At 42.4% G+C, this 23,350-nt stretch overlaps 1 protein-coding gene across 1 annotated transcript in view; it reads right to left on the reverse strand.

The window, feature by feature from the left end:
* The window catches only part of LAMC1 (laminin subunit gamma 1), a 111,091-nt gene that overhangs the window by 32,070 nt on the left and 55,671 nt on the right, over positions 1-23,350 (reverse strand). The window contains exons 2-6 of the mRNA XM_081298475.1: positions 11,217-11,521; positions 7,328-7,458; positions 4,238-4,404; positions 1,297-1,485; positions 438-555 (exon numbers count right to left, since the gene is read on the reverse strand). Of these exons, the coding sequence (XP_081154601.1) occupies positions 438-555; positions 1,297-1,485; positions 4,238-4,404; positions 7,328-7,458; positions 11,217-11,521 (910 nt within the window). The remainder of the gene's footprint in view (positions 1-437; positions 556-1,296; positions 1,486-4,237; positions 4,405-7,327; positions 7,459-11,216; positions 11,522-23,350) is intronic.

Here is a 23,350-nt window from a genome sequence, read left to right on the forward strand (position 1 = left end):
GTTAATCAATTCTACACATGGAACAACATGAACTTCTAAAGTCATCTTTCTGTTGGGTTTGGTTTCAGTCCAGGATTTTATCAACTTAGAATTGAAACTGCTCATTCTGTATGAACCAAACTCCGAGCAGATAGCTCATCACCACTTCTAGTCTTGAATCTTGTTGATGATTACCATGGGGAAAACGTTCACACTGCTGCCAACAAGTCACAGATCTACTGTTATGGACTGGCCATATATAGATTCTGCCCCGTCTCTGTTTTGTTTTGTTTTGACATTTATTTTTTAGTTGTAGTTGGACACAATACCTTTGTTATTTATTTATTTTTTTATGTGGTGCTGAGGATGGAACCCAGGGCCTCGCACACTCTAAGCAAGCACTCTACCGTTGAGTCACTCACTCCGACTCCCCATCTCTACCTTTGAGAACATTTTACCTGCATCCTGCCTCCGTGAGAGAATGGAATCCAGGCTGGCATCGGTCACACTTGTCACCCATCACTCCTGGCTTACAGCTGCATCTGCCGTAACTATCACACTGTGTGCTGAGAGAACCTGAAGTTTAATGAGTTCACTGTCAACCACCAATCCAGATACGGAAGTAAAATCAATGTGTCAAAAGAAAGACAACTGGTAACTAAAAGAAATGCCTGACAACTGAAGTGTGATCTCTAGATGATCTCTCAAAATCCCACCCTTTTACTCCCTGACATTTAATCTTCCAGACATACCCGAAGTTGATTCTACTCACTTACGAACCACTCTGCCTGCCACGGCACACCTGCGCAAGACCTGTCACTTCTCTGGAGGTGAGCACAGGCCCTTTAAGGCTCGTGCCTAGAATTTAGATATGTACAGGAACATACAACAAAATGATTGTTAAACTCCTGAAAAGGTGCAGTGGACTGGATGCTGTGCACCTCTAGATACACACCAAATGCTGAAAACAGTCTGGCCCCTGAAGGAGATTAGACTAAACAAAATCATTAACAAGAAAGATCCTTTTACAGTCAAAGTTCAAATGGTCTGCATGACCCAGTTGCTAATTATTTACAGAACCATTGCTTGGGCCACCATGCACTTTCCTACACATCACGAGAGCATGCGAAAGCTCAGCAAGGTTAACGACAGTGAAGGTAGGGGGTAGAGGCAGATTCTGAGTTGTTACATGCTACAGTAATGTGTGCACCTCCGCTGATGGTTGTTCAAATGTGCAGGAAGCCAAGTTTTACTGGGCATTAGGGAACTCTTGTCTCTCAATCCATCAGGGTGAAATGGGTCCCTGCTGTCACCTACCAACAGGACTGCAGTGACATGGTGAGCAGGCTTCATTGTTCCCCAGGCGGAAGAAGTTCTCCCGGCACCTCTCACAGTGGGCACCATCAGTGTTATCCCGGCAATTGGTACAATGGCCGCCATGGCCCGTGGAACGGTAGAGCTCAGGGTCAAAGTAGCATTCCTGCGATCGGCCACTGCAGTCACAGGCTGTCAAGCAAGACACATGAGTAGTGTCAGATCCATGTACTTTAAAGAATGGCATTTTAAAAGATGTCAATAAAATCAAACGATAACTTCCCACATGTCTGTGAGAGATACGTGGTGACAGAATAAGAATGACCACCAGATGCATTGTTCCTTGGAAATAAAACAAAAAACCAGTATGTCAACAAAAAGTTTATATAGCCAGATTATCAGCTTACCAAGAAATATTCATCTTTATTTTTAAAAAATAGGGTTATCATAAAATATAAGGAATTCCCATGCTCAGAAAATAATTTGCCTCCAGGTAGCTATTCATATACAGGTAAAAGCCAACTCAAACTACAATTTTCCTGGCTCTTTATGCTTCATTTCCAATTCTAACTCCAAGAGCAAGGTGCCAATTTACATACAAGCACCAATTCTACCTTTTTAGACCTCAGGCAATTTAAAGACATTGAGACATTAACTTTCCAAGTGCCAGATTACTTGCATATCCATTCTGGGAAACCTGAGGTGCATGGACCAAGATCATTTCCTCTGTGGATGGAGCAGAATTAAAGGGAATATATGCTCCTGACACATCAACCTCCCAGGAGCCACAGTTCCAACAGGGTTGTCTGTTAAGTACAACCATATTTTAAGAACAAGTGTCTTTAGTCACAAAGTCTTTGCGACATTTATGTTAAGGTGATTTTTCTCCCAATTATTGATTCTGCCCAGAGTATATAGTAGTATCTTGAGTGCTAAATAAAGTTTTGTTTGATTTCTAGATAGAGCAGGACCTGTTAACCTTTTAAAAATATTTGAATATTCTTTTTTCCTTCCCTTCCATATAATCAGTTCTTTTGTGGTGTTGCAACTGAAAACATTTTTTTTTCTTAAGAAACTTGAATCACGGCCCAAAACCTATAATTTGAGTTTTGTTGTTAGTCGTATAGTTCCCTTTCCATCTTCTATTGCTCCTTCTCTTCCCTCAAGCTGCCCAATTACCCCTCAATCAGTCCACCCCACCTACGAGGTCTGCTGCTCTGAGACTATGAAGCAGAGCAATCTGTGTCCACACTGATCCAACCCAGAGCAAAAGCAGATCTGTGCCTCCCTCAACAACAGCTCGTATGAGAGAAGGAAGCTACCATTTTCTCTTCCCTAGCTTCAGCATCCTGACAGGACTGCAGTCCTATCCCAACTCCCCAAAACTTCACTCTTTGAAGCACCACGGTGTTGAAGAGAGACCAAGGAGGAAAGCAAATTGACTTACTTCTTCATTGAAAGTTCTTAACTAGAGCAGCCAGTTTGCTGGCTGTGGTAAGCTGGCAGTGTTTCATTTGCTTTTCTTATAATTTCCTGCGTGGACTAAAAATATAATACCATTAAGAAGAATACTTTCCAAAGCTATGAGGATTTCATTTTTGTCTTTTGCCAGCCTTTATTATATAGCTTCCAACACTGGGTACTTCAATACAGTGATGGAATTAAAAAAGCTCCACCAAGTGCACAGAAATGCTAGAGGAGGCTGTGAATTTTATCTGTAAGTCTGGAATTTGTTTGAGGGAAAGAAAAGATGAATAAGAAAATCTGCTCCAGGCACATCAATGAAAATACTCATGAGTCAAAATAAACCCTTCCCAAGGTTTCTGCCAATAATTTCTGCAAGTTCACAGTGTCTTCTTTCGTATTACATTTATTCCCAAGACAGTATGATGAAAAATATTTGTAAGGGCAAAAGAACATCATGGCTGTCTTAAAAGTTTGTTTGTGTTAATCCCTTGGCAAATGATGATTCCATGGTTTCTTTCCTGGGAGGTTTCTTTCTCTATCTGTTCAGAATAAATCATAACACTATAAAGAAATAAATAACGTTATCTTTTTCATTTTGCCTTTTTCAAGACTACAGAACCTACTCTTCCTCCCAAAGCTACCAGTTCTCCACAGTGGCAACGGGAAAATTTTCCCCACTGTACTTGTTAGTGAGATAAAGGAAAAACAAGTTTTGAGAAATAATCTTTTGATTAGTCTAGAATTCACTGTACCTGACACATGCTAATCAAGTTGTCTTTTTTGAGTAAATTAAATTAGCATTGATAGGAAGAACAATGTAATAAGCCTTCTGTATCTGTGGGTTCGAAACCCAGAGATTCAAACAACTGCCAATCAAAAGTGTTTGGGGGGAAAAAAAAGTGTCTGTATTGAACACATACAGATCTTTTTCCTGTCATTATTACCTAAACGATCCATTATAAGAATTACCTATACAGCATTTACAATGTATGGGGTAACAGAAGTAATCTAGAGTTCATTTTAAAAGCATATGGGGGGGTGTGCGTAGCTTACATGCAAATACTATGCCATTTTACACAAGGAAGTTAAGCATCTGCAGATTTCAGTATTTGAGGAGGGTTGTGGAACTGAATATTGAAGGAAGGTTGTATTTTAAAGGGCATTAAGGAAAAGAGTAGCATATTTTAGTGGGACCTGTATGTCCAGTATTTCAATCTAAGCAAATTTCCAAACCCCGATGCTGCTGCTTCTGTGCTGGTACTCACGAAGGAGACACAAATGAGCCCTGTTTATCTTCACAGCCAATTGCTTTTGTCTATGATTTTCCTCTGACACACATGCAATTTGCTACTCTCAGACTGCAGAAAGGATACGCCTTTCACAGTTTTCCTTTCTGGGAGGAATAAAGAAAGGCTGGTTCCTCCTTCTACCTCTGGAAGTCCTTAAGACAACAGGCAGACAGCCCAGGGGCACTCACGCAGGCACTCGCTGGCACTTTCAGCAGTTGCCCTCCTCCACGGCCGGTCATTGAAGAAAGGCAGGCACTTTTCACAGTCTACTCCATACGTATTATGTTTGCAATTACACACCAGCTTGTCAAATTCATTCTTCACACACTCGCTGGCATGTCCGTTACATTTACACCTGGAAAGAGAAGAGACGTCCCCAAGAATGAACTCCTGCAAGTTCCCAGAAATGATGCAGAAAAACTATGTATACAGAGAACCAGAAACAACCAAAGAATGCTTTTGAGTTTTACTGTTCAAAATGTAAACTAAGGAAATGAGCAAGACTAAGTTAAAAGAAAGAGTAGCTTTATTTAAAAGGGAAAAGGCCTTAACCAGGTGTGAGAGGAAAGCCCCTCACAGTTGCTGAGGACACCTGTAGGATCAATTCCTGAACTCAGGTGTGTGTTGAGAGGCAGCAGGGTACTGTGGTTAAGAAGGCTACAGTGGTTAAGAAGGGCAGGGAGCAATCCCAGCAACTCAGGAGGATTACAAGTTTCAGGCCAGCCTCAGCAATTTAGTCCCTAAATAAAAAATTTAAAAAGAACTGAGGATGTAGCTCATTGGTGAAGTACCACTGGGTTTAATCCTAAGAACCACAGCAATGTAAAAAAAAAAAGCTCGTGGAGTAGGAAGTCAGGCTGCCTAGGTCTGAAACCCCTGTCACTCACCAGAGTAACTGAACCTCACCTGTAAAGCAGGGATGACGACAATGTCTACCTTGCAGGATTATTGTGAGGATCAAGGAGTTGCCTCATTTATGTGCTCAGGATTGCACAGGCACATATATCATATATTGCCAATAATCTGGCATACTGATTTCAATGTGCAGGTGGTGAGACACTAAATTAGATATGTCATCCTCCATGTGAGTACCCAGGAGTGAGAATATTCCCTCAGGCTGCATGGGACAAGACTCCTTGAAGGATTCCCGAGATGCAGGTATGGTCATAAACTGGCACCCAAGGGCCCTCGTGAATACTAACTGCATGGTGGAGCAAGGACACTCCCTCACGAGTTTCCTTAAAGACTGTGGCCAGTTTCATAGCTCAACTATCATTTGAAAATACATGCAAACACTCTGGAATCATCTAAAGTGTGCCAGGATGAGTCACAAATTCAGATTTCCTGCTCTCGTCCTTCCCCTGAGCTGTTCTCCTTGGTTGCTGCACAAGCTTAGATGTCTACTGTGACCTAAAGTTTTACTTGTCTACAGCTAAACTCATCATCTCCACCAAATTAGCCCATCTTCTTCACTCATTGTGTTAATGATAGTACTTTTCTCCTAGATCACTGAACCTTAAAATCATTTTAGACTAAGTCTTGACAATCAGTCCTACATAAGAAAATGGATCTGTATATTCTTTTCTATTCCATTGTCTCCAACACCTGATATCAGGTATGTGTTACCTAACACTTGACTATACAGCATCATAACAGAAATATGAATTCTCTAATTATATCCTACATTCACTCTGCTTGATACTAATCTCCATAATCCACTGTTTTGATATCACTGCCTATTCCAGAAAGTATGCCTGATATCTCATTGGTTACAGTTTTCATTACTTTCACTAAGCATCATTACCAGGAACACAATGTGCAAAAATGATGTTTCTGCTCTTGATATGTCATAGGCTCATACAAGGTAAAAAAGTACAAGATTCTTGACGTCCTATCTAAGGTCTTGGGCCACTAAATTATCATTCAGGTTAATAGTTCTACAAACTTATATAAGACATTGTTATGGTTTGGATGTGAGGTGTGTCCCAAAAGCTCATGATGAGCCTTAACATAGTTGATGAATTAATCCCCTGACCAGATTACTGAGTAGTAACTGAAGGCAGGTGGAGTGTGGCTGGAGGAAGTGGGTCCCTAGAGGCATGCTTTTGGAGTATATAATTTGTATTTGGCAAATGGATTCTCTCTCTGCTTCCTAATCCTCATATGAGCCGGTTCTCTCCATCATACTCTTCCACCATGATGTTCTGCCTCACCTCAAGCCCTGAGGAATGTCTATGGACTGAGACCTCTAAAACTGTGAGCACCAAATAAATTTTTCCTCCTTAAAATTGTTCTTGACAGTTTTAGTCACAGCGGCAAAAGAGAGCTAAATGAACTAAAATGAACATTTTTCTTACTTCAAGTAGGTTTATACTCTCCCATCTCTGACTTTTGCTCCTGGCCATGGCCATCCTCCTGCACCCAGTCCAGATGTCTTTCCTCCTTATCCAAGTCCTACCCATTCTTCAAGGCCCAAATAAGATCCTCCTGCTCTTCTAGCCTGACAGTTCTGGGTCATTCTTGATATATGGCATTTTTTCTATTGCTGCTTGCTATTTTTATACTTAAAACATGTGACCATACTAGCACAGGTAGAACATTCTTATCCCTTGGGATGAGAAGAGTTTGGGATTTCAGATTTCCACAGATTTCAGAATGTCTGTATACACATAATGAGAAATCTTGAGGCTGGAACCCAAGTCTAAACATAAAATCCATTTAAGTTTCATATACACCAGGGCTGAAGGTAGTTTTATGTCACATTTGAAGTGTGCCTGCATTTTGACAATGACCCATCACCTGGGATCAGGTGTAGAATTTTGCATCATGACAGCACTCAAACAGTTTTAGCTTTTGAAACATTTCTAATTTCTGGATTAGGGACTTTCAACCAGTATTTAAATTTCTATGCATTCATTCATGACCTGCCGCTTTTATTTGGAAACTTCTAGAAGGTGAGGCCTTCTCAGAAGGCCAGTCTTACTCTTCCTTAGCAGTCTTGCTTGCCTGTGCTGGGGCTCTGCATTTAAATGGTCAGTGTGTGCTAAGGTATTGGTTTGACAAGGTTTTGTTTTCTCTGGAAACTAATCACTTAGTTTCCAGAGAAATATTCTAGGTTGCTGCCTGTCCTTCCAGATATGTATTATCCCTATGTCCTGCGACTCTTGCTGTTAGTAAGGAAAAAAAATCTAGCAACAGCATGGATGCAGCTGTAAACAAGGCGCTACAGTCACTTCTATAGCAGAGCACGTCCAAGGCAGATTTAATAGTTTGCTTACCTGCCACCCACAGCGAAATCAGAGATTGCATAATAATAGGACTTGAGAACTTTGGGGTCATTAAACACTTCATCTCCAAAAGTGTTCAGGCGATTGAGAGTCACTCTGATGTCAGTAGCTGTTACCCATTCCTGTCAGGGAGCAAACACAGAAATATAAGAGAGTACAGGAACTCTGATGAGAGACATAAAAGTGATGACGTTTTCTCAGTAGTTCATGTATAATCAAAGGTTTGTCCTTTTCTAGCACTAAATCTATTAAAATACTCAATGACTCCTTAATTTCCTGATGTTTTTCTCCTCCTAGATTCTTCCCTTCTTTGATTGACACTGTTACTTTAACATTCAGGCTAGAAGAAGCAAGACTAGTTTCTTCCACTAGACTGTTCAAAGGTTTAAGTGAAACACATATTTAAAAGACTGGTGTACGGGCTGGGGGTTGGCTCAGTGGGGAAGTACTTGCCTAGTGTGTGCAAGGCCTTGAGTCCCACCCCTCGTACCACAAAAATAAATAAAAGGCTAGCATATATTAGGCGCTCAATACATGTGTCACTTCTCCCCATTCCACATCTACAACCCAAATGCAGAGACCAGCTCAGAGGTCACAGACCACCACACTGTTCTAGATATGCCTCCCTATTCCTGTTCTGTACCATCTATCCCTCCCCTCCTGGACCCAATCCCTACTAACAGATCTGGGGGAAATACCCACGTGTGAACTTGGCATTGGTTTGGAACAATGAAATGTGGCCTTTTGTCTTGACCTTTCCCACAGCATCACCTTTTCCATGAGGTCTTCCCTGGCCACCCTATCTAAATGGCTATCCCTCCCCAGCTCCCTACTTTCCTTTCCTGTGCTATTTGTATCATCTGCTCCCACCATCTGACTATAAGCACCAGGTGGCAGGCAGTCAGTGTCTGTTTTGATTACTGTGTTCAGTGAACAGTAGGTATGCCAAACGAATAAATGAACCTGAAGAGCCCACGTCTGACCACGTTGGAACAAAGGTTCCACAGCTTTCCCCCAGGTTTCACCAGATCTGAGCCCTGACACCAAGTGCCCCTTCACTGAACTGACTTAATCAGACATTTATGTGCGTGGTAGACTGGTACAACAATGATCCCATGAATCCCGCCTGCCAGAACCTCGCCCTGTGCTGACATTTTCCACACTGTGCTTGTGTGTCTGGCTGGTTTGGGGGAGGAGACATCAGCAAAGGTGACACCAACAGGCTCGTCTAGCATTTACACACAAGGACCTGCCCTCCCGGGACACTTCCTCCCCTGCATGGGAAGCCAGGTCCTGCCTTCTGAGGACGGAAGATGACCTGCTGTGTGAGTGAACCCAGGCCAACTAGAATCACGGAGAAAAATAAACCACAGATGTTCAGAAACATTATGTTTTGGGATGGCAGATCATGTGTGACCACCCAAAGGTACCATTTCTGCTCTAAGTCCTGGGGACCTTCCTAGGCATGACAGGTCAGAGTCACCTTCAGAGGTGTAATGAGCAAGTGCAAAGGTGCAGGCACCTATGCTTCCAGAAGGCTCCATGTGAGTAGGGTGACACACCTCTGCTTAAGAACCACTGCCTTAAACTATGCCAAATTGGCACACAGAGCAACATGGAGAGCTCATAAAAGCTAATCTCTTTGACACTTTGAGTATAATTAGAAAGAAGAAGAGATGATGACTTCACTGCATCCAGTCTTGGAATTCCACAACAACTCCCACTCGCGGTCACAACAGTTGGAATTTGTTAGTTGTCTGTAATGTAAATAGCTAAACATACCCCTGCTTAATGCTTTTATAACTTCTACCACCTGCACCTTGATCACAGCTCTCCATGAAGGAGGGCTGACGCTAATATTGTTTCATCATGAGCATCTTAAAAAGAGCAGACGCTAGAGCTGGACTTCACAGGGCCTGAATCTCAATTCTGCCACTTAAAACTGTGATCTAGGGCAAGTTATAAGCTTTCTCAGCCTCTGATTCCTCATTTGTAAAATGGAGATAATGAAAGCAACTTACGGAGCTATTATGAGTTAAAAGAATCACTATCTCTTAAGAGCTTGGATTAGCACTTACCACATTATAGCACAAGTGAGTAATAAATGCTGTTATTACAACAATGTATGCTTAGAAATGCTTCTGTACAGTGAAAGCAGGAAGGGCTGCCTCCTCCATCTGGGAGCCTGCAGCTTCTGGAAGGAGAGGACATCTGTCTCTCTCCTCATGTCAGACCAGCTGACAATCCAGCCCACTCTCCTTGGCCATGGGACATGCGGACCACAGCTCTTACATCCAGAAACACATAATTAAATGAAATGACCAAATTATGCAGATGCCTATAGCATTTTTACCACATGCATTCTCATTAGTTTCTATGGGAATAAATAGCAGCAGATGAATTTCTACAGCAGGGGAAGCTGCTCAAGACACGTGACACTAAGACACATAGTTAGCACAGGCACCAAGAACCACAGCCACAACTTCATTACACATCTCTTGCCTGCTGACCACACTGTTGCCCGTCCAGGACAGGAAAACACAGCAATCTGCTGCAGGAGGAAATGAGGCTGGCAAATGCTTCCTGGTATGGCCTCCCCCCAGCGTTTGATCTTCTGCTTTTCCATCTATCCGAATCAACTGTTCTTTCTGCCATTCATTTTGAACATGGCCTACTCCCATTCCAAGAAACATTTTTCTGAAAGGCCTCTGCAAACATATTCACTGTTCACCATAACTTCAGAATTTACCAAGTACTTTCACATTCGCCATCTCCCAGCAACCCTCAAAGGAAGGAGGGAACTAACTGGACCCACCGAGACACATACTCTTTGATTCGGCACTGTTCAAAACCATACAACCAAATTAGTGAGAGTCCTTGAACATAATAAATTTCAGAGAGGAAATAATGAGAGAACACTAAAGTTTTCAGAAGACTCAGAAAAACAGCAGGATTTCCTATTTAGAAATCATAACAGGTTTTCATAAAATGTACCCAGCATTTGCAAATCCACATCCAGTCTTCCTTGTCTCAGTCGATGAACACAGGCCACCCCAGCTAGATGATAACCGCAGCCACATGACAGTAGTGTCTCCAACTCTGTGTTCGTGTGCTGAGACAGGCACAGGGCTCAGAACTCTTTCCCATTATCCAGCTAGATCATACAACAAGTTTACAGAAATCTAAGTAATAGAAGATTCCAAATCAGGGTACACAAGGAAAGCAAATATAGAATTGGTTAAAAAAAAATCTTTAATTTCTTCTGCCATTAGACAGGGAAAGGTTTCTATCATAACACTTAAGTGCAATACCATGGGTACCTAACTGGTACCTCCACTAACACCCATCCTTTCAGATGATGAAAAATTCTTATAGTGATTGGCAGAAGAGTTAGACAAGCCCAACCAAAATCTCCCTATGTAATAATGGAGGAAGGTGGCATTCTTAAGTATCTTGCTTCAACTGTTCCCCTTTGCTAACTTAAAAAAAAATGCTTTTTATTTTTGTCAAATCAAAGAGGTAAGAAAAGATGCAAGAGTACTTGGGTAGATTAGGTCCCATTATCTTCTTCCAAAGGTCAGAGGCAGAATATTTCTGCCTCAAGTGCACAGACTAAAATCAGACTTGTTCAACTTGTTAAAAACTTGTAGTGTCCATGCCAGGGTATCTTTGCAAGTACATAAGGACGTGAGAACAAACCAGGCGGTAGTAAGAAAATAATTTCCCTGGCACAAACAGCAGAAAACTCAGCTGTCCATCAGAAGTAGGTTCCACTCTGATCCCCACCTCAGCAGTGGGGCTCCAGGCCCACTACCTGACCTTCTAGCACCTGGTACGTGGAAGAGCTACCTGGTCCCCCCGCCACGCTGAGGCTACCTACCTGCAGCACAGGACTATTGTCAAAGTTGTAGGCACTGGGCCTGCCCTCCAGGGTCGAGAAGGCCACGTTGCCTCCGGTGAGGGGAGAAATGTCACTGAACTCATCGGTACACAAGGCCTGCTGCTCATCCCCTCCTGTCCTGATAAAGCCACGGCTGGCCTTCAGGTAGGTGTTCTCGCAGGAGCCACTGTAGTACTGGTAGGGGATCCAGGGCCCATCCTCCCGCGTGCGCTTGTAGATGGCGAAACTCTCGGGGCGGCTGGTATGGAACTTGAGGCGCACGTAGGTGATATCAAAAGCTTTCCCTGTGGGACAAACACACGAGAGTTCATGAGCCCTAGGAGTGAAGGCCAGGAAACCCCTCCATTCCTAGTTTGGTCTGGAGGATACAAATCTCCTGTGCACATTAGACCAAGACAACCCCAGAGCACACCACATGCTGGCTATGTCAAGTAGGACATCCTAAAACTGCAAGCAGTGTACATTTTCCCACAGAATGACAAAGTACAGATAGGTTCAAACATCAGCTCGTAAAGACCTGTTCATGACATACATTGCTGAAACTCTGTTTGCAATGAAAACTGGTTGCATCAGTACTTTAAAAAAAAAAAAAAACTAAATTAAAAACATTTATTCTTAAATCTGGTGCTTCAACAAAAGCTTAATTAACAGATACAAAAATATTTGCTGACTTTCTAAATGGTCTACTTGTAAGACTTTTAAAATCTCATTCTTTATTAAACATTAATGTCATTCTTGATGCAATACTATTTACTTATCCAAATTAAGAAACAGAGATTTTAGGAAGGGAAGTAGTGTATGGGAGATGGAGCAGGAAGTAGAACAGGAAAGAAGAAAAAAAAAAGCTCTCCTTCAGAAGTTCAACAAAGAGATGGGAAGAAAAGAGGCTTAAAGATTGTACTTGGATGTGTTCAAAAGAGAATACATGAGTCGGAAACTCTGAGAAGGGCAGGAAAAGGGAGGAGTCGATGGGCTGCCACCCCTCTGGAAGAAGAGTCACTAGGTCAGACAGTTCCCTGCAATAACTAGTGCACAGTCTTATGGTCAGGATGGCTTGGCTGCCAGCCAACGCGTTCAGATGGGTAAAAGAAAGAATGTGCAACTGTGTTTAGTCACCATTCACTCACACACTGGGTCTTTTTGTTTCTATCAATATCGCTATTTTGTTACTTTTATGTTATAGTACAGATCCCAATTTGGTCAATAAGTATAGTTGGGCAAAACTAACACATTCGGACCTGAGCCATATACTGGGGGACAGGAGAAGCTTATTAAACTTGAGACAGTCTTCTCACAAGTGAATTAGCTACTCAGGAATAACCATCCCGACCTCTCTGGCAATGCCCTCTTATTGGTGATAAGGAGATTCACGGTGTCTGTTCAGGCCACGCTCTTTAAAACTCAGCTTTATCCACAGCAAAACTGATATGATGAGCTAAATCTATTTTTCAACTGGATCATATTTCTGCTCTTGCCATTTTCTCTTCTGTAAAAATGAGGATGATAGTACTGGCCAAATTCTATTGTTATATTGTGTGCATGTATGATAAGTAACAACAAATTCCTCCATCATGTACAACTATAATACACCAGTTTTTAAAAAAAAAAGTAGGGAAAAAAATTAGGATGATATTCCCTGCTCCACCCACCTCAAAGGGTTGTAGGAAGGTCAAACTAAGACCTTGCATGTGCCTGATGAACTGGAAAACTTGATACAGATATAAAGCATTATTATGGTAAGATATATGGAAAAAAATATTAGACTAGGCCCCTGGATATGTTCACACATAAAGACTTTGCTGTAGCATGGACTACCAGGGTACAGGTGCCAAAGGATATATATGAATAAGGATCTGGCACCTAGGATGTAAGACAAGGCTTTGCCTGGACACAGACCACCTACACACAGTTAATGCACCTCATTAAAAGAATGCAAGTTTAACCTTTATTGTATCTATTGTGTCAAAAATGTCAAGCCCTCACCTCTGAATGAGACTCATTATCTCAGACATTCAAGAATGGTAAAACAGTCTAATTGTATGCAGGAGCAGTTAGCTCAGGATGTTCAAAGGTGTCCTCACTAATCTGTGGATTACAGATTACCTTGCTTTTCTATTCTCTCTCTTCCTTTTGGACATCCTATTGTTCTTTAGCAAGCTGACTGCAGCTGACTGGGCCAAAGGAGAGAAGGTAGAAAGGACCAGGGGATCTGTGTTCCAGATCAACTTCTGCCTCTTCAGGGAGGGGCCAGCAGCCCAGCTGAAGTCCCCCTCCACTGCACCATTAAAAAGCCATATTCTGAAGTAAATGGGCACATGTGGCCACTCTCACCGTGACCACATCGCACACCCAGGGATGGCAAAACATCCAGAAAGTAATTCTGCCTGCATCAAACTCTGGGGCGGCCTAGCTCACGGGCACTGGCCTGGCCTGGCCATCTCTGAGCATGTTTCGGAGCTGCGGTTTCCATTTTACCCTCTTGCACACGCTCTGTGGTGACCTCAGTGGAGGCTGCTTCCTCACTTCCCCCCAAGACAGCCACAGGCACTGCCCTCAGAGTCGCAGTCAATCCAGAGTGGACACAGACAAGTCCAATTCTGTGGTGATTCTAGAATAGGGGAAGGGAAGCACGCAGGGGGACCATGGAGGAAGGTCACCCAACCCAGTGCATGAGGTCAAGAAATGTTTCCTAGAGGAAGTGGCACCTAAATCCAAGACCTGAGGAATGCTTAGAGTTAGCTAAGCAAACAGGGGTCAGCTGCCCAGACAGATAAAATGCCCCGTATGAAAGTCTAAAGAACATGAGGCATGATCCGGGAAGAATAAGGGCTGCTCAACACATCAGAACAAGAGAGAGGCTGGAGGGAGTCAACAAGAAGCAGAGCACGGAACAAACTCGGTGCAAGGGTAATGGCCAGCTTCTGAAGGGCAGACACCAGGACACAAGGCCACATTTCATGCTGTGGGCCCAGCGTGGATATTAGAAGGGATGGAGCTGAAGACAGAGGTTAAGACAATGTGGTGGTGGGGGCAGGGGCTCAGGGGTAGAGCGCTTGCCCACTATGTGTGAGGCACTGGGTTCCATCCTGAGCAGCACACAAATACATAAATAAATAAAATAAAGGTACTGTGTCCATCTATAATTTATTTATATATATATATATATATATATATATATATATATATATATATATATATATATATATATTTAAAGATGATGATGTGCTGGTGCTCCAGGGGAGATGGCAGAGGCTGAATTTAAGGCAGGGACACTGGAATGAAGAGAAGCAAAAGGATCTCAGGAGGGGTAGGAGGAAAGCCCAGCTGAAGGCCCCCTCCACTGCACCGTTATCACTCTGCTTCCCTCAGCCGCTCTATCCCAGTCCATGAGGTGGAAAGATTAAGAACAACATTCAGTTCTCTAGTTTAAAAACAACCAAATGGAGAGTAGCAGCATTCACTAAAACAGAGAACAGGGCAGGGTAAGCAGGCAGGGATGACGATTTGGGGTGACTTCAAGTCACCTAGACAAGAGGAGATGAGTAGAAGGGAGCTGGATGTGGGTGGTCTGAAGGCCCAAGAGACTTCTGAAACACACAGCTTTGGGGGCCATTAGCATGTCAATGGATACTAAAGATCTGGGCAAAGGGATGATTTTCCCCATCACCCAGGCGTAAGAGCCAGCAGAGCAAGCTACAGGAGCAACCGTGGGTAAGAGAAGCCGAGGAAACTGACCAAGGAGCATCCATTGGCTGAGCCACAGAGAGGCCAGTGCTGCACCTGAAGCAGTTCCAAGCGCAGGAATCACAGACCCTGGAACGGAGGATGGACAACAGGAAGGTGCAAGATGCGTGGTCAGCCTGCTCTGGCACTGGGCCAAAGGGCAGCATCAAGAAGGGATGAAAATGGGGGGAGTTTCCTTTTCCCTTTTTCAATGCGCTTACTGCTGCTGTGCTGGGGTCCGCAGAGAAGGAAGTGCTGAAATACAGGCTGAGAAACAAGATTCTTTGCTAGTTGAAGGATGGTACTCACAGAGTAAATGTGCCTCTTCACTTTCTGGGTGCAAATGCAAGCAACTTTGTAAGTTTTAATGGACAGAAGTTGAAAGAGTTCTGATAACTTTCTTTTTTGGGGGGTGGGGGGTAACTGGAGATTCCCAGGGGCACTTAACCACTGAGCTAGATCCCCAGCCCTTTTTTATATTTTATTTAGAAACAGAGTCTCACTACATTGTGTAGGGCCTTGCTAAGTTACAGAAGCTGGCTTCGAACCTGTAATCCTCCTGCCTCAGCCTCTGGAGCCACTGAGATTACAGGTGTGCACCACCACACCAAGCTAACTTTTTCTTTTCTTGAAGTAAAAACAAAGGGCACCTGCACTAAGGGTTGAGGAAAATCTGGGGGGAGGGGGGGAATATTTAGAGAGTGTAAACTTTCTAATAGTCAGTAGAGATCAGCAAAGAAAACTCACTAGAGAAGAGGAGCCTTATTGTGCAGGTAGACAACCAAGAAGAGGCCATCCCTGGGGCGGTGTGGTCCTCACAAGAGCATTTAGCACCCCTTGCCAGTGACATGGAAAGACAATAAGACAAGGGGGCTGAAGTCATATCGAGGGACTTAGAATCTAGTCTGAATTAATAAGAAGAAAATACAGAAAAACAGAATGAGTTATCTGTGTTATCTGAGATGACCTGTAACCATGGATCATCAAGAACTGGAAAACTAACAGGTGCCACTGAGAGCTGCATGTCCTCTTTCTCTCCCACCCTACGTCCCTACTCTTCAAATGTCCATCCTACTCTTTCCACAGGTGACAAAATAAGAAGATCTGGTGTGAATCAGGTGAACAGAAAACAGGTCCCATCTTCCAAGAGTGACTCTCTAATTCTATCACTACACTTTGGGAGCAAGTAGTCGACAGTGTGACTTTGAGGTAAAGCAACCAAGCCCAACAATGAAGGAAATCAGTAAGTACAATCCTGGGAGGAATTCCAGCAACTCTACGAGTAGAACATCTTCCACTCCTCACCTCATGTTCACGCACTTGAAGACTAACATGGATGTGTACGCCTTGAGAAAGTACTTAGCTTCTGAATGTTCTACTGTTCTCCCCTGTCCTGCCTCACTGCTTCCATAAATTAAGAAAAAAAAAATCTCAAGTGCAGCCGTTTAGAATGAAGCACACAAAATTAACTAATATCTTTTGCTCAGCATCCCACTGTTCATGCTGGCTGAGGGAATGAGAAGGGCCTGACTGAACAATGAGAATCTATCCATTGTTCAAGCAGGGCCAAGCCAAGAATTCCATGTAAACCTCCTACGTGGGGAAGTATTTCTAATCTCTGAGTAGGAGCAAGACTTCTGCAGGATTGGATTCAAGTCCTGACTGCTGGGGAACATAAATGCTTCTCTGTTATGTGCAACTCAGAAAAATTCCATGAGAATCTTGTGACACAGCCTCTTTTACATTTTAGTAATGAATGACAAGAGCCATGCAGAATTTTACAAAATTTCAAAATGCCCTTCTATGGCTTGAATTAGAAGAAAATTAGCTCAATCTAAAATATCAAATTAGGAGTCACTGGTTCACCCTTGTTCTTCTATGCTAATTCTATAGAAATCTTTCATGCTGACTCTTTTAGAAAATGGAAGTTCTTCCCGCAGCCAGACTTAGGAATATAAAACTTAAATAAAGTTGTAGTACAAAGTCAACTGGAGATGGTGTATGTTTAGGCTACTAAATAGGATTCTCCAAACAGTTAACACAAACAGTAGACACAGAAAGCAACTATTTGAAAACGTTTTCAATTTTGTTAGCATAACTGCTGGCCGAAACAAGAGTTCCCAGGACAACATGTCCAGCTGCATACCAGCTGTTATTGTTCCACCTCAGCAGACGGACTGCACAAATAGAGCCTCACCAGTCAAGATGACCCAGAGCCAAGTTAATGCTGCAACTGGGATCCTCAAGCGGACCCGGGCAATCAGAACACCAAGAGAACAACTGAGCAAACATGGGAAGGCCCGAGGTGATCTGAGTACAGTGCAGCCTTTCCAACTGCGGGAAAACTCACCCTAACTGCGGGTTGGAGAGCTGGTTTCTACTGCCCCAACCCATCCTCAAAACCGAATGCTCTAAAATCTCACCCTGTTCCTTTCCCCTAAATTTCAGTGCTTCTTGTTCAAGGTCTCTCCCTTGTCAATCAGCCAAATGACCACAGTGCAAGGGGCTAAAAGTACACAACCATACAAATGACCAATGAAGACAAGTTACCTTTATAGCTTATTTGAGTTAATTGTTATAATTATGATTACAGCAAATGTAATGGAACTTATAATTTAATAGTCTCTCTAGAATCAACAAAAGGCTGACAGCCATATTTTTAGTACAAGCAATAAATACTTCCATCAACGACACAAAGACATGCTGAGATGAGCAGAGCTGGAATATGGAGAGACTCAATTCTATGTGGCCTCAGTGATAAAAGAAAAGATAAGCACTTTAGAATTTTTTAAAGCTAATAAAATCCTATACACCAAAGGCTCTTTATAAAAATAATGGTATGGTTAAAACTAAGGCGTCACAAGGAAAACAAGTTTTGAAACAGACTATGATTTTGGAGAAGATAAATCCGTAATCTCTTATGGAAACTAGATTTTTCCATAAAGATCAAATTTAAAGTTTAAGTCCTTTAAAGAATACACTTCTAATCCCTCTCTATTGTTCCCAAAATACCACTTGATGCTATCCTTCAAAAGTACAATCTTTCCGCTTGCATTACCCAAATACAATCTCCAAAAATGCCATATGCTCTTCAGCAAACTGAAGGGCCAGAATTAACTAAAGATGAGTTCACAGGACATGAGAACAGAGAGAATATGAACACAGAACATTCTTAACTGAATCCAGAATATCAAACATGCTTGGAGGGTAATGTAAAAATGGATGCAAATTAGTTAGAGGCTACGGACATTTTCTATTATCTAGACGTAAGGTAAATCTACCCCAACATACATGTTTTTGACATTTTACGTGATATTTTCACTGAAAGAGACAAGACTGCGAAGTGAAATTCTAAGCCAAGCACTGAGGAATAAGCCTTTTTAGCCCAAACCTCCCGCTCACAGGATTTAATACCAGCCCTAATTCAGGCCAGTAGGTCACAGACGCCTGCCATCCTCCAGCCAGGCAGGACTGAGGCTGCCTCCTCTCCCACTCACACTAGCTGAGCCGAAATCCCACACACCACCAAACACAGCCCTAGCTATGGTAACTGACAGACATGCAGGACTTGAGGTCACGCAGGACAAATACAGTAACACCAAGGAAACAAAACACAAAGGCAATGACACAGGAGCTATGTAAGTAAAACCTACATTTAAAAAAATGTATAACTGTTAAAATACAAAAGAAAACGACGCCGAGTTTTATAGAAGCTCTTTCATATTCTGCAACATTCACACACACAATTGATAATGGATTATAGTTTGGCTGGAGTCCATACAGGAAGGTGAAGAATGGTAAAAGAATGCTGAGAAAAGAATAACCTGATGAGAGAAAAAAAAGGTTTAACATCTGATCATAATAGTAAAGTAACAGACCAACTCTAATCACACACAAAATGCTGGTTAATAGTGTGCCTTTTTTTTTTTTTTGGTGCTGCTCGGGATTGAACCCAGTGTGTTGTGCATGCTAGGCAAGCACTCTACCAATTGCGCTATATCCCCAACCTTAATAGCATGCTTTTAATCATACAACGATTATTTGCTAAGAGAATCTGCCTGAAAGTCCACTGTGGCAGTACCATGCTCCTCCAATCCCTCGTTTTGTTCGAATGCCTTCTCCTCTCTAGATTCTTGAGCTCCTAATAAACTTGACCCTTCATCCCACTAGATCCATATACTATTTGCATCTTTCTTCAAAAGAAAAAATAGCTACAAACACCATTAGCTGTTTTAAATATACAAACGGCTCTCTTAGTTTTCACAGTGGCGTGTTGACTTCTCTAACGCCTCCCTCAAGCTCCAAGGCCAACAGCCATGATTACTCTTGATGACTGCTCAGTCCAAATTCTTCCATTCATTCAACAAATATTTACTGAGCACTGCTATGCCAGTCTGTCACCGTTCTAGGCACGGGGGCCACAGCGGAGAATAAGATAAGGTCCCCAACTTAGTAAGCTTACAGCCCAATATGGAGAAGGGTTGCATTAAGGGATGAACAAATTAGTAAAAATAAAAATTTTAGGTGTTAGATGATGGTGAATCACAAGTTGGGATAGACAGTATGGAGGAACAGTGCTATTCAACCCTGTGTTATCAGAGATGGCCTCCTTGACATGGATAAGGTGACAGCTGAGCAGAGACCTGGAGAAGGGGAGCACTGCACCATCTCAGAGGGCATGTTCTAGGAAAGACAAGTACAAATGCCCTGGGGCATGAGCACGTGGGGAGGTCCCTGGAAGTAGTGAGGAGGTCAGCCTGGCTGCCTCAGAGTGAGAAAGGTGGAAAGCATCATGGGAAAAAGTAAGAGGAGCAGGGCAGGTGAGGGCCTGCCAATCATCTGGGGCTTTGCAGCCCACTGTAAGACCTAATTTTTACTCTGAATGAGGTGAAAATCCACTGAAGAACTTTGAACAAGGGAATAACATGCTCTGGCTGCTGTACTGGCTAAAGACAACAAAGGGGACTGTAGAGAAACAAGAGGACTGGTTTGGTTGCAATAATTCAGGCAAGAGAAAATGGTAGCTTGGCTAGAATAGAAGTGGTGAGAAGTGGTCACACTCTAGTCCTACTTTGAGAAAAGAACAGATCTGTTTTACTGATAGAGGGGACACAGAGTGTACACTGTGGCTTCTACAACTGGAAAGACAAAGCTGCCACTTGCTGGTACAGGGATGGAGGGCGAGGAAAGCGGGAGTTCAGTTGTTGGTATAATAAGTTTGAAACATCTGAGTTGAAATGTCAAGTCAGCAATTAACACACGTAAGTCCACAGTTTAGGGACAGGTTCAGACAGGAGAGAGAAATCTGGAAGTCATCAGGACAGAGTTAGTATTCAAAATCAGGGGTTAGATGACAACCATCCTTCCTCAGTTTAACAGACAAGAGGCAGGCCAGGCAGGTCTTAGGACATATCAATTTTTCGAGTGGGGAGATAAGGAGGATCCAGCAAAGGAGACTCAGGAGAAATGGCTACTGAAGCAAAAAGAGTATGAATGAATTAGGCTCTCCCGAATGGTTACTTTGACTTTCCCGTGTCATGCATTTCAATGTAAAATGCATTGCAAGTGTCAAGTTTAGGCACCAACAGTAAACTAGAACAATAGTCCTCCATCTATCATCTTCTTCTTTTCTCCTTTTTGGCAATAATGGGTATTGAACCCAAGGCCTCATTCATGCTAAGCAAACATACTATCACTGAGCTATACCCCCTGCCCTATTTTATTTTATTTTTAGACTTGGTTTCAATAAGTTGCCAAGGAGAACTTCAAACTTGGACCCTCCTACCTCAACTTTAGAGTAGGTGGGATTACTGACGTGCACCATCATGTCTGACTGCAGTCTGTCTTAAGTCATGTACAGATGTTAAACTCAACAGGGGTCTGGCATGACTGAACCCAAACTCCCCAATGTTTTTCTCCATGCCAGTTTCCTCTTATTTAACTTAAATTCTCAAAGTCCTACTTCCCAGGCACTTAAAACTATACATTTGACTTTTAGAATACTATGCAGGTTTTCACAGTGGTATTCTTAAACCTGCAGATAGTGGTCAAGATTTCCTGCAAACCAAATCCCCCATGCCCTCTGGCCCCTGTCCTCCCCACCCGCAATTCCTAATGTGTTACAAAATAATCAAGGACCACTAGCAATTCTCAATGGTAAGGGACAAATCTGAAAGCAAAGAGTTAACTTCTGCTTCAGCACACTCAAAAAGATAAGAAAACACTTTTTCTTCTTTGTCTAGAAGCCTAGACTTGTTTAATCCCAGTCTGTGTCGGGTAGTGTTGGCATTTTCAGGGAGGGAGTTACACTCTCTGGGTTAAATACCAGTATAGAAATATTTATGTTCTAGAGAAGAAATTGCAGATATTTTAAAATATCATATGTATAGATGTTGTATATGTGTACGTGTGTAAACAGGGAAATTAAAGAACAAAGTACCTAATGCTTATATAGATGATAGAGAAGGAGGGGGAGGAGAAGCAGAGAGAGAAAGGAAGAAGGGTAGAGAATGAAGAATTAAGAACATTCTGGAAGCCCAGATTTCACATCCTGGTTCTAAGTTATTTCACAACATTCACACCTCATCTACAGGACATCCTCTCTTCCCCTTTTAGAAACACTTTGTGTCACTGATCCCACCTCCTTCTAGACTCAGGCCTCAGGATGCACCTTCAATAGCTGGGATCTAGGATGAAGGCATCCAACTTGTAGTCTGCCTATTTCTGTAAGTGGAATTGTACTGTACAGAGCCACATCTACGCACTGTCTAGGGTTGCTTTCTGGCTGTAGGGGCATGACTGAGCAACTGTGGGAGGAATGCATGGCCAAGAAGCCTAAAATACTTACGACGCAGCCTTTCCCAGAAAAAGCTGGCTGATCCCTGACCTAGGAAATCAAAGAACATAAGAACAAAGATCTCTACTCAAACGTCTTCTACCTCTCATCTGTGGGGCCCACTATTTTAAAAGTTGGCCCAAGAAAATCTGAATTTTTCTTCTATTATCACATACACCACTGAAGAAAGAAGTCTATTCAGAAATTTTACAAGATCAATGACAATTCAAATACACATGATACCCAGAATTACCTATTATTTCATAGAAGGGGGAGGGGCCTCTTTTTTGCTGGCATATAAACAGGCAAAAAGATTAGCAGTTAAATGGAGAGGGGATAGAGATTTGCATCATTGTAAAAATCAAATCTGTAATAATATCCTTTAGCTCTTATACAGCTTATGAAAATAAACCACTCAAGCAGAAACCCAAGGAAAATAATACTGTTGGAAAAAATGGCACCATCGTTCCAGTGATGCCCCCCTCCCAGGCCACCCAGAGAAGCAGCAGAGAAAGGAGGGAAACATTCGACCCAGCAATCATAGCTGGGAGAGCGGGAAAAATGACACGCTGAAAACTGCAAATAAAATGGAAAATGCAAGCAGATCTCATTTAGATCTCTAGAACCTCCCTCCCTTGTCCTCTGGGTAGGAATTCAGTCCTCCACACAAGGCCTTCTTGTCCTCTGCTCTTCTGAGCGGATGGACGATTTACATCACGAAAATACCCTGCCAGCTGGCACTCTCTCTACAAGCGACTGATTGTGAGCAGATGCCTTCATGAGATAAGTATAAACGAATACAACCCCTTCTTCATTTCTCATTCATCCACCCTCTCTGCAGAAGAATGGGAACACACACTACACACACTCCTTCAGAAACCAAAGTCTGTGCTCTCACATCCCGTCGTCTCTCGTGAGCTGTGCTTGGACTTGCTGTTACATTCCTGATTAAATTATGCCCCTGTCAAATACCTATGATGTAGGCAAACTCCACAGACTAGAGGAAGAGAATCTGACATTCCTAGATGCAAGCGTCTGTTTACCATTTTTCTAATGGCTTGGTTTAAAAATTGAATAATTTCTATTATAACCTCAATTTAGAACATTTGATAATCTGCTACAACAAAGAATCGAGGCTTCCAACTGAAGGTTAATCAAAATTATTGATGCAGTTAGTGTTATGGGTTCTACAGTCTTTTAAAAATATTTTTTTCTAGTTAAATCAATCACCTTCCTGTTGATGTGCACTAGCATATCAGAAACTATTAAATTTCTCTTTAACTGGATAGTAGTAAAGAGTTTATCAGATATATATTAAATAGCCCTTTTCAAAGCAAGGAGAAACTTTCTGTGATCACTCCCCAAACTCCTTTATAAATTATGTATACCAGATTCAGTGAGGGTGTGTTGAGGGCAAAGAGAAGGTCACCTGACAAATTACTTACACAGCCTATTTCAGGTAGATTCCCAGTACTTCAAAAACATGAGCCCTTTTTATCTGCTTTTCCCTTGGCATGAAGAGCAAGCCCTCAGCAGTGCTATCAGAAGAAATGTT

This window comes from Spermophilus citellus, assembly GCF_964194105.1.
Source record: "Spermophilus citellus genome assembly, chromosome: 6".
NCBI lineage: Eukaryota > Metazoa > Chordata > Mammalia > Rodentia > Sciuridae > Spermophilus > Spermophilus citellus.